The sequence below is a fragment of the Triticum aestivum genome, chromosome 1A (assembly GCF_018294505.1).
Source record: "Triticum aestivum cultivar Chinese Spring chromosome 1A, IWGSC CS RefSeq v2.1, whole genome shotgun sequence".
Lineage (NCBI taxonomy): Eukaryota > Viridiplantae > Streptophyta > Magnoliopsida > Poales > Poaceae > Triticum > Triticum aestivum.
The window spans coordinates 555,537,640-555,549,289 of NC_057794.1; the positions used below are offsets into that span (position 1 = coordinate 555,537,640).

Here is an 11,650-nt window from a genome sequence, read left to right on the forward strand (position 1 = left end):
CAGACAAGTACTAGGGGGCAGCAAACAGATGTGCTACCCAAAATTAGGAGACATGTTCATCTGCATGCTTCAACTTGATCAAGGAGGAGAGCTACACATGTTTTATGTTGTTTTACCTAAGAAAGAGCAGCAGGAGTGATTAGCTAGAAATGAGTTTGAGGATGATGATGTGCTACACTATTACTATGATGATAAAATAGCTAGTGTTGGTGGTAATGACTGATGATTATTATTAGCTAGTGTTAGTGGTGATTAAATAAATATTGTTGGTGCTAATAATTATGATGATGATTAAATAGCTTGTGCTGGCGGATTAGATTCAAGTGGAGGTAACATGTGGTGCACATCGAAAGTACTACTAGTCCAAACTAGATCAAGTTTGGATTAGTAGTATACTTTTGACATGCACCACATATTGCCTCCACTTGAACCTAATCCACCTTCATTTGACACACTGTTATGGACATAATGATGTAAACCTCATAACTGGTATTGTACCAATATTTGTACGATGGCGCATAAATACACTAAAAATAAAAAAATAAAAAATAAAAAAATAATACTAGTAGCAATGGAAAGAAAACACGCTGCCAGTAGTTACATTAGCAGCAGCGTGGGAGTGAACAAGCACTGCAGCTATTTGTCCTAGCAGTAGCGTGTGCGGCACGCGTTACTGCTAAGCAATAGCTGTAGCGCCTTATTAGTAGCGCGCCTACCCGCGCTACTAGTGAGCACAAAACCAGCGCTACTGCTAGGGTTTTCCCTAGTAGTGCCTATGCGCACGTCGAGGAGGATGGCTGACTGAGTCATGCCGAACGCCGCCACCGCCACAAGGAAAGTAAAGGTGAGGAGACGCCCTGCACCTCAACACGGGCTTGGGGAAAGAGAAGAGAAACCAACCGCGAGGCATCCCATACACACTTTCCCAGCCCAATTCGGCCCGATAAATGACATGAAGCCCAGGTAACTCTGTGGAGCAGCTACCCAAGAGACGAATGCGCGATAGATGAAATCAAACGGCCAACGAATCAAAGCGTTGTGGTGGCTCGTAGCTCGCCCCATTATACTGTTTCTTAATGATGTAGTGTTTGTTCTAGATGTGTTCAGTTCAACTTCATATATGCAGATGCTATTTACTTTCTCTCTGTCAGATTGCATGACTTGCTTTATCGCAGCTGCATGACCCATTGACGGATTGTAAGTGAAAGTACCTAAATGAGTAGCATTGCAACATAATTTTGTTATAACAAGAGGGTGGTGTGCAACTGAATATTTTGAAGGGACTGCATGTTCCTCCTCCCCCTCCCCCTCCTATATTTCTCCTGCTGCGAGTGTCATGACAGGGTATAGATAGAGCAGAGTTCGATATGATTTCGGATGCTATTATTACCATGTTTTTCTCGTCAGCTAGAGCCTCAGACCGTCAGTTTGGCGAAACAAATACCAAAGCTTGGAAGGGATCTTTTCTTGTGGTCGGCTTGCTCATGCCAATGTTAACTTCTGCGATCGCTTTGTGAGTGCAAAAAAAAAGAAAGAGAAAAAAATGAAACGAGCGCTACTAGTGAGCACAAAACCAGCGCTACTGCTAGGGTTTTCCCTAGTAGTGCCTATGCGCACGTCGAGGAGGATGGCTGACTGAGTCATGCCGAACGCCGCCACCGCCACAAGGAAAGTAAAGGTGAGGAGACGCCCTGCACCTCAACACGGGCTTGGGGAAAGAGAAGAGAAACCAACCGCGAGGCATCCCATACACACTTTCCCAGCCCAATTCGGCCCGATAAATGACATGAAGCCCAGGTAACTCTGTGGAGCAGCTACCCAAGAGACGAATGCGCGATAGATGAAATCAAACGGCCAACGAATCAAAGCGTTGTGGTGGCTCGTAGCTCGCCCCATTATACTGTTTCTTAATGATGTAGTGTTTGTTCTAGATGTGTTCAGTTCAACTTCATATATGCAGATGCTATTTACTTTTTCTCTGTCAGATTGCATGACTTGCTTTATCGCAGCTGCATGACCCATTGACGGATTGTAAGTGAAAGTACCTAAATGAGTAGCATTGCAACATAATTTTGTTATAACAAGAGGGTGGTGTGCAACTGAATATTTTGAAGGGACTGCATGTTCCTCCTCCCCCTCCCCCTCCTATATTTCTCCTGCTGCGAGTGTCATGACGGGGTATAGATAGAGCAGAGTTCGATATGATTTCGGATGCTATTATTACCATGTTTTTCTCGTCAGCTAGAGCCTCAGACCGTCAGTTTGGCGAAACAAATACCAAAGCTTGGAAGGGATCTTTTCTTGTGGTCGGCTTGCTCATGCCAATGTTAACTTCTGCGATCGCTTTGTGAGTGCAAAAAAAAAGAAAGAGAAAAAAATGAAACGAGCGCTACTAGTGAGCACAAAACCAGCGCTACTGCTAGGGTTTTCCCTAGTAGTGCCTATGCGCACGTCGAGGAGGATGGCTGACTGAGTCATGCCGAACGCCGCCACCGCCACAAGGAAAGTAAAGGTGAGGAGACGCCCTGCACCTCAACACGGGCTTGGGGAAAGAGAAGAGAAACCAACCGCGAGGCATCCCATACACACTTTCCCAGCCCAATTCGGCCCGATAAATGACATGAAGCCCAGGTAACTCTGTGGAGCAGCTACCCAAGAGACGAATGCGCGATAGATGAAATCAAACGGCCAACGAATCAAAGCGTTGTGGTGGCTCGTAGCTCGCCCCATTATACTGTTTCTTAATGATGTAGTGTTTGTTCTAGATGTGTTCAGTTCAACTTCATATATGCAGATGCTATTTACTTTTTCTCTGTCAGATTGCATGACTTGCTTTATCGCAGCTGCATGACCCATTGACGGATTGTAAGTGAAAGTACCTAAATGAGTAGCATTGCAACATAATTTTGTTATAACAAGAGGGTGGTGTGCAACTGAATATTTTGAAGGGACTGCATGTTCCTCCTCCCCCTCCCCCTCCTATATTTCTCCTGCTGCGAGTGTCATGACGGGGTATAGATAGAGCAGAGTTCGATATGATTTCGGATGCTATTATTACCATGTTTTTCTCGTCAGCTAGAGCCTCAGACCGTCAGTTTGGCGAAACAAATACCAAAGCTTGGAAGGGATCTTTTCTTGTGGTCGGCTTGCTCATGCCAATGTTAACTTCTGCGATCGCTTTGTGAGTGCAAAAAAAAAGAAAGAGAAAAAAATGAAACGCCGTTGCCGGGGATCGAACCCAGGTCACCCGCGTGACAGGCGGGAATACTTACCACTATACTACAACGACCTTTAATGCGCTTTTAATTGGCAAAGATTATTTCACCAGGCTCTTCTTATCGGCACCTCCCACCAGGTCCTCGTCGACGAAACTCTCTACTCCTCCTGCAATTACGTTTCCTAGTCTCCAACCCATCTTGGTTCTTCGGCTTTAGGCAAAAAAAAAAAAAAAAACGTTAGTCTCTTCGTGCACCAGTTGTTCCCTTGGAAGGTTCAATAGGTCCGCTCTTCAAATCCAAAGTTCATTCCCGTCAAACAATACATTAAACAATCAATCTCACAAAAAACTGAAATGACTAACATGGGTTTGCTGATTTACCTGACATGTGTCCATAGAAAACGCCGGACATATGTCCAGAAAACTGCCTAGAAATGCCTACAAGGGTGTTCAATTTTGCCTAATGAAATCCACAGAAAAACCTCCAGCAAACATTGCGTGCGGTGTGTCCATAGAAATGCCTGACATGTGACACACGGGTGTTCTGATTTTCCTAATGAATTTCACTGAAAACATTTGCTTGCGTGCGTCCACAAAAATGCGTGACGTATACATTTGGGAAATTTGCTTGAAATGCCTATGTGACTGTTCCAGTTTGCCCGCCAAACCGTGTCGTACTGAATTCCACTGAGAAGGGAGGTGTGTTGGCCTCGCACCAATTCTACTAGTAAAGCTGCAACCTCGCTATCGACCTTGGAAAATGAAACTCTTTCTCCCTTAAAAACAACCCAAAAAATCTATAGCAAAGCTCGAGATTGAGGCTCGTTCTCTCCAAAATCTCTATGGGATTTCATGTCGCGCCTTGGAAAAACTTAGCATGAGCAGTGTGGAGGAACCTCGAAAATTGTGCTGCATTGCTCAATTTTGGCATGCACAAGATGCACTCTATCTAACTACGAATTTAGATGTCGGATTTCAATTTCCCCACTTCCCGCAACAGATGCGCATGCCGTCATTGTGAAAAATCTCCGAGTCCCATGAGAAAATAGGTGGGTTATAGTGAAGTAATCTTCTGTCCGAGATGTGCAGTGCGTCGTGACCTCGTTGTCCCCACGCTTGTTTGCACCACCACCGCGCGCACCCCCTTCTCATCCACTTTCACTCGCCGCGCGTGTGTGACCATTCCATCCCCTATGTGGTACCCGCTATTGCCGGTTCCCATAGTTCACACCGCCGCCTTGCCACCTGCTACCCGGCTGTGTGAAATGGGGAAGGACAAAAACCACCCCTCACCTCCCACGTGGCGTCATCTGATGACTTGATCCAATGGTTGAGTTGCGGCCGCTCGGAAGCAAAGAAACCAAGCGCTCTCTTTATAGCATTTTTAGGGGATTCTAGCATTTTGTTGAAAAAACACAAAAAAAATTATATGGGAGTTTCGTGGGCCGAATCCGCGCGAGCGGCCTGGCCTGGTACAGTCCATGCGTAGGGCGGCCTACCTAAATCCCAAGCGCGCCCTACCTAAATCCCTCCTGCTCTACCACCACCCAGCCGCCGTTCCGTTCCGCCCGTACCTTACCCCTCCCCACCACCCGCGCCTGCGTCGCCGCCGGCGCCGTCGCCGGCGACCGTCCCTCCTCGTCGGGGCGCCGCCGCCTCCGCCCCGCTCGTCCGCGGCGTCTGACCACCGAGCCTTGAGGTACCAGCTTGTTTTATCTTTCCATCCCGTCCAGCGAGTGGTCAAATCACCTTCGGAGCTCGGCGTTGCAGGTCCCGCCGGCCGCCACGATGTGCGGCATCCTCGCCGTCCTCGGCGTCGGCGACGTCTCCCTCGCCAAGCGCTCGCGCATCATCGAGCTCTCCCGCCGGTAACACGCCCACCCCGCCGTTTCATCCCCTCTCCTTACTTTTTGCACCGTCCCTGTGCGTGCGCGCGCCTCCGAGGGTTAGAATTGAAGTTGGCGGTGGATTTGTGTGGACTGGAATAGCAGGCGAGATGTGGGTCAACTTTGGCCGGGTGATGTCGTTCTCGCCTTATTTACCATTTTTAGTTATTTGACTTGTCACTTTCTTTTTGTGATGGAAAGCCATTTGGCTTATTTAGTGTGGAGATATTCATGAATAGTTTGTGTTAGACGAATTGTTGATATACCGGGGAAATTTTGATTAGCCTTTTACCAATGCAAGTTTCTTTGTTTGTGCGCGATGGCCTTTTATTTTGGGGGAGCCTGTCTATATCCTGAGGAACTGTGAGGTTCTGGGTTTGGGGAATGGAGTATGGTGTACAGTATGTAGGCGTGCACTCCTTGAGGCACGAAATGTTCAAGTGGTAATTTGGAAACTGGTGGCAGTTTTTGTTACCTAACGATGTGCTTCGCTTGTGTGATCGTGCATGCTGATGTGCCTAAATGCTATTGATTTCAAATTTGTTGAAATGCATTACTTGTAGCAATCCATCAATATTGTGTACATGTGCAATCATGGAATACTTTTAATGTAGAATTAGGACAGTGTTGTGAGGTGTATGGGACTCTATCTGTAAAGCCATGCAACATTATGCTGTCCCCTTGTACGCTTTTATGTAATTGCAGTCAGATAGTTGAGGATGTTAACATGGGATTATGGTCAAATGTAGTTTGTACACCAATCTGTAGAAAACTTCACTTCTATATCTACTGAAAAATTTTCTTTTACGAATAGGTTAGGACATTACATTCAAATGTTAGCAAATCTAGTTTGCTATATCTTAGGACTTACTGTGTGTAACTTCTCCACCTTTACGAACTGCAGGGTCATGGGGTAACATTTTTCAGGGCTTTTACTTTAGATTAGAGACAGTTGTTGTTCAACACAAAGTTGCATTAGAGTAAACTGGAATTAGAAATGTTCTGTACTGCACTGACTAAATTTTCTGTCTGCTGCTTGTTATTTAAATGTTCTTAGGCGATACATGGTTCATTTTATGAAATCTTATGCACCCGTCTACCATTTTTCATAGATTACGGCACAGAGGCCCTGATTGGAGTGGTATACACAGCTTTGAGGATTGCTATCTTGCACACCAGCGGTTGGCCATTGTTGATCCCACATCTGGAGACCAGCCATTGTACAACGAGGACAAAACAGTTGTTGTGACGGTCAGTATCTGGAGTGAGAATAACGCTTCACTATTCTGCTTTTGTAACTAGCATTTGGTAGTATAATTATGTGATGGGATTTTAGAAATGTTATCTGTCGAGCTCTGCTCAATACATCTTTTGGGACGACCTTAATCCACCATATTCTTGTAACTAAGCCAATTGGAGAAAATATGTTTTATTCTTTAATGTTTTTGTAACCACACCTTGTCTGTTTGACATTTCCAGGTGAATGGAGAGATCTATAACCATGAAGAACTGAAAGCTAAGCTAAAATCTCATCAATTCCAAACTGGTAGTGATTGTGAAGTTATTGCTCACCTAGTAAGTTTGTATTCTTATTTATCTATGTTCAGCTTCTTTTGGTGTCCTATTGTGTAACTTGGCTTCTACCAACATTTTCAAGGCCCAATTATTTTGACAGCTTATGGCGGCTTATGGCATAAGCTGCCCCCTCCCCAGCTTATTCTAGAAGACTAGAAGCCCCCAAAATTTTTAGCATCGGCTTCTAGAATAAGCTAGGGAGGTGGCAACTTATTTTGGCAGCCACCAAATTGGGCCTAAATGTCTTCACCTAAGCATCATCCTCCAGTGCATATATTTTATATGTTAACATCTGTACTTTCAAATTCTATTGTTTTCACAGTATGAGGAATACGGGGAGGAATTTGTGGATATGCTGGATGGCATGTTCTCGTTTGTGCTTCTTGACACACGTGATAAAAGCTTCATTGCTGCCCGTGATGCTATTGGCATCTGTCCTTTGTACATGGGCTGGGGTCTTGATGGTACGCATGGAATCTGTTCTTGTAGCTACTTGTCCATTTAATCTCAACTGTTTCAATGGTCAGTCAATGTATCATGGGGAGGTGGAAAACAAGTTGCATGTAGGTTCATTTAAATTCAGGTTAAGATTAAGATTAAAAGTAGATCTATCATCGCTTGCCTACTTCCTTAGAATATAATTGGATAAGGCCAATTCATTTGCAAAAATAACAGTAAAAGATAATAACCCTAGATCTAGATCTATCATGGGCTCACATCCCACAGAATTTGGAGTGGTGTCTCTCACCATCTGCAATTTGATAGCTAGAATATAGAAGTGTTACTCCCTCTGTTCGGATTTATAAGGCGTATTGTGATTGTCAACGTTCAAGCTTTGACCGTATCCTTTCAGTAATATTTGTTACTAGTTAAAAAATCACAATCAAGAGAAAGATCTTTTGTATTTGAATCCAGTGGTATAAATTTTGTGCCACATAACTCACATATCATGAGATTTAATTTTGGGTCAAATCTTTACTTCTTTAGACAATCAAATTTTGCGTTATATACCCAGACGAAGGGAGTATCTAGGTTGTTGTGATGATGCCCATGATATATGTGCAAGTGCAACTTGAATGTCTGATGGGGAAGATGTAGGTAGACATAATATTTGCTAAGCTGACTGTTAAATTTGCTATACGGAATCGAAAACTATGGTTGGCTGTCTGCATTTGCAAGTACACAGTTCTGGAACAGTAAGCACTGTAGTGTTTGTATGTTTCAGAACTTATCACGGTTCTATGAATTTAAGTAGTTTCTACAAATCTACTATGCATTAATTTGTACATTCATTGTTATTCCAGGGTCAGTTTGGTTTTCTTCAGAGATGAAGGCATTGAGTGATGATTGCGAGCGCTTCATATCGTTCCCTCCTGGACACTTGTACTCAAGCAAAACAGGTTCAAATATCTTGTTGCATTTGTGACAAATTAACGATCTGATCATGCATTATACTAGCAATGCAGACTTACAAACTCCGAAGGCAAAAATAGTATAAGCTACTATGTACTCCCTCTGTCTCAAAATATAAGATGTTTTTGGTTCTAGACTTAGACCAAAAAACGTCTTGTATTTTGAGACAGAGGGAGTATGTTGTAAATATCAATTTTTCTTGCCTACTAATCTGCTTTCTAACATTTGTCCTAGGTGGCCTAAGGAGGTGGTACAACCCCCCATGGTTTTCAGAAAGCATTCCCTCAGCCCCCTATGATCCTCTCCTCATCCGAGAGAGTTTTGAGAAGGCATGCCTTTCCTTATGCTTTCTGTTACAGTTTCCTACCTTTTGATGCATACATTATATGTTTATAGTTATTTAATGTTAATTCTTTTATTTTGTTTCATGTTGATATGATGTATTCATGCCTCTGATTAGGCGATGCTTGTTTGGAATACCCTGGTTGATAATTCACGGGTAGTAATAGGTTATTGTAGCTCCCCACAATCACAATTATGTCTTAGTGTGATGATTTCTATATTAATATCTTAGATAGATGGCATTTTATTCGAAATCATGCTACTTGTTATTAAGTATGTACAGAGTATAATAACTTATTGTGTCTGACGCATATTTCATAAGTTAAGTTTCTTTATGTATATCATCTATCATCGAATATCCAATTCTGAACCTGGGCTCATCTGCACCCGGTCAATAAACAATTCATAAAAAATTCAAAACAAATCAAAAAAATCCAATTTTTTTGCGCAAGGTAGATAATTTATCTTAGATGAATTGTTTGCAGGCTGTTATTAAGAGGCTAATGACTGATGTGCCATTTGGTGTTCTCTTGTCTGGTGGGCTTGACTCTTCTTTGGTGGCATCTGTTGTTTCACGCTACTTGGCAGAAACAAAAGTTGCTAGGCAGTGGGGAAACAAACTGCACACCTTTTGCATCGGTTTGAAGGTACATTTCTCAATGTTGCTTACTGGTGTATTCCCATTGCTGAGAATCTTTCAAAATTTAAGTTGTTTTCTTGCTCTTATGAGTATCTTTTACAAGAAAAAAGAGGGATTTTCAATGGAGTGATATAAGCAGTGGATAAAATATGATAGAAGTTCTAACACGTTCCAATTTTTGTAGGGTTCTCCTGATCTTAAAGCTGCTAAGGAAGTTGCTGACTACCTTGGCACAGTCCATCATGAATTACACTTTACAGTGCAGGTTCGTTATTTTTGTTTGCCCTTTGCATAGAGGAAGAGACATTTTGAAGTTATTGATTCATCTGAAAAAAATCGTAGGAGGGCATTGATGCTTTGGAAGAAGTTATATATCACATCGAGACGTATGACGTAACGACCATTAGAGCAAGTACCCCGATGTTTCTAATGTCTCGGAAAATCAAATCGTTGGGTGTGAAGATGGTTCTTTCGGGTGAAGGTTCCGATGAAATATTTGGTGGTTATCTTTATTTTCATAAGGCACCAAACAAAAAGGAACTCCATGAGGAAACATGTCGGAAGGTAATTAAAGATAACATTGCTCCTCTTGGTTTATATCTGCTAAGTTGTGATCAGCTGATTAACTTATTTGAGTTGTTTTGCCTGGCGTTTAGATAAAAGCTCTCCATTTATATGATTGTTTGAGAGCGAACAAAGCAACTTCTGCCTGGGGTCTCGAGGCTCGTGTTCCATTCCTCGACAAAAACTTCATCAATGTAGCAATGGACCTGGATCCGGAATGTAAGATGGTATGTAATTTCTTGCAATAATACACAAATCACTCTAGCTCTATTCATTTATTATAACTAGCATCATCATCTTTTTTTTGTCTTCTTGGAAAAAAAATAGATAAGGCGTGATCTTGGTCGGATCGAGAAATGGGTCCTGCGTAATGCATTTGATGATGAGAAGAAGCCCTATTTACCCAAGGTTGGAGAAGTTCATCTTTTTATTTTGTTATTAACTTATTATATTTGCTTTGTTACTTGCACAAGCTTGCTTGTATGCTCACAAGGAAGATTTATTTTCTGTGAACAGCACATTCTTTACAGGCAAAAAGAACAGTTCAGCGATGGTGTTGGGTACAGTTGGATTGATGGATTGAAGGACCATGCTAACGCACATGTATGCCATCTTTCCTTTGTCAAACCATTCATAAATTGACAATTGTTTATTTATTTGACTTGCGCCCATTAGAATTGACGTTTGCTCCCATTCATGTTCAGGTGTCAGATTCCATGATGACGAACGCCAGCTTTGTTTACCCTGAAAACACACCCACAACAAAAGAAGCCTACTATTATAGGACAGTATTTGAGAAGTTCTATCCTAAGGTCCAGAAGCTAAACCAGCATTCACTTTTATCATGATATTTCCAAGCTATTTCATTTGCATGGTAAAAAAAAAAAATTAATGCCTGCTCTCCACTTGACTAACAATTCAATTGTGCAGAATGCTGCTAGGCTAACAGTGCCAGGAGGTCCCAGCGTTGCATGCAGCACCGCGAAAGCTGTTGAATGGGACACCGCCTGGTCGAAGCTCCTTGACCCCTCTGGCCGTGCTGCTCTCGGTGTGCATGACGCGGCATACGAAGAAGAAAAGGCTCCTGCATCGGCCGATCCCGTCTTCCGTCCACCAGCCCACGGGGAGAGCATCCTAGTCGAAACTGGTGTTCCAGCAGCTGCTGTTTAACCTTCCATTCCATGGTTCCATAAAATGCTCGAGAAAATGTTGTTGCTTAGTTTAATTCTAGCTTCCTTGCAACTTGTCCGTAGCGGTCATTCAGTGTAGAAGTCGCTTTGTTCCATTTTCCTTGTTGCTTGCTGTTATGTTTTGCTTTTCGCATGTAATTTACTAAGTTTATGTGGTGAGCATTGCATTGTAAATATTTCACCATGGTTGTACCATCCGAGTTGCTCAATGTCTGGTTTGCAAACTGCAAAGTTTCATTAATAAATTCCAAATGTTGGTTTCTATATTTCTTTTTGGTATTGTACATGTTAGCATTCTTAACTTTTATTTTGGGGGTACTTCAGGCACTCCCAAGTCTGAAACCTCATCTGAAATGTTGTGAAATTTTTCAAAATCAGTGGCATACACATACGAACACAAAATATCAAGTATGGGCTGTATTCAGCAATTAGCATTCAACGTGGTTGGTATTCAATCTCATCTTGTGTCAACTTGACGTGAAACTGTAACGAGCGTGAATTAAATTTCATGAAATTGGCGAAACTCTTCCGTGTACCGTGAAATTGGTAACAATGGATCAATTTATCTATCTACCAAAGGGTGGGTACAAAAATGAGATTACAGCGTTCTTAAAAAATGAAATTACAACCGCAACCAGGTTATGCATCTTACAAATCTCAAGAGAAGATCACCAATCATAGAACAGGCAAAAAGACACCACGAATGCTCAAAAAAAAAGACACCACGAAACTGCTAAAATTTCAGAACCCCATAAAATTTATCTCATGCTATGCACGTTAATTAATCAAATGCCCTTTGCTTTGGGTTACGAGACTGCGACAT

The 11,650-nt window shown here is 42.5% G+C and overlaps 1 protein-coding gene and 1 non-coding gene across 2 annotated transcripts; one reads left to right on the top strand and one right to left on the bottom strand.

The window, feature by feature from the left end:
- Positions 1-3,217: 3,217 nt before the first annotated feature.
- TRNAD-GUC (transfer RNA aspartic acid (anticodon GUC)) lies at positions 3,218-3,289 on the bottom strand. Its single transcript has one exon. It is a non-coding gene; the product is annotated as a tRNA-Asp (tRNA).
- A 1,361-nt stretch (positions 3,290-4,650) lies between these two features.
- LOC123067258 (asparagine synthetase [glutamine-hydrolyzing] 2) lies at positions 4,651-11,093 on the top strand. Its single transcript, XM_044490140.1, has 15 exons — positions 4,651-4,916; positions 4,988-5,085; positions 6,216-6,354; positions 6,583-6,678; positions 7,001-7,142; positions 7,983-8,078; positions 8,326-8,420; positions 8,919-9,080; positions 9,258-9,338; positions 9,416-9,637; positions 9,730-9,864; positions 9,965-10,045; positions 10,154-10,240; positions 10,342-10,449; positions 10,568-11,093. The coding sequence occupies exons 2-15, from the start codon at positions 5,006-5,008 to the stop codon at positions 10,805-10,807; spliced, it is 1,764 nt and encodes a 587-aa protein (XP_044346075.1). The 5' UTR covers positions 4,651-4,916; positions 4,988-5,005; the 3' UTR covers positions 10,808-11,093.
- Positions 11,094-11,650: the final 557 nt, after the last annotated feature.

Bases quoted from the DNA above. Each gene is read 5' to 3' on its own strand.
- LOC123067258 (XM_044490140.1), top strand. From the start codon at position 5,006: ATGTGCGGCATCCTCGCCGTCCTCGGCGTCGGCGACGTCTCCCTCGCC. The intron at 6,679-7,000 runs GTAAGTTTGTAT...TTGTTTTCACAG, and splicing joins GTGAAGTTATTGCTCACCTA to TATGAGGAATACGGGGAGGA. The intron at 9,638-9,729 runs GTAATTAAAGAT...CCTGGCGTTTAG, and splicing joins ATGAGGAAACATGTCGGAAG to ATAAAAGCTCTCCATTTATA.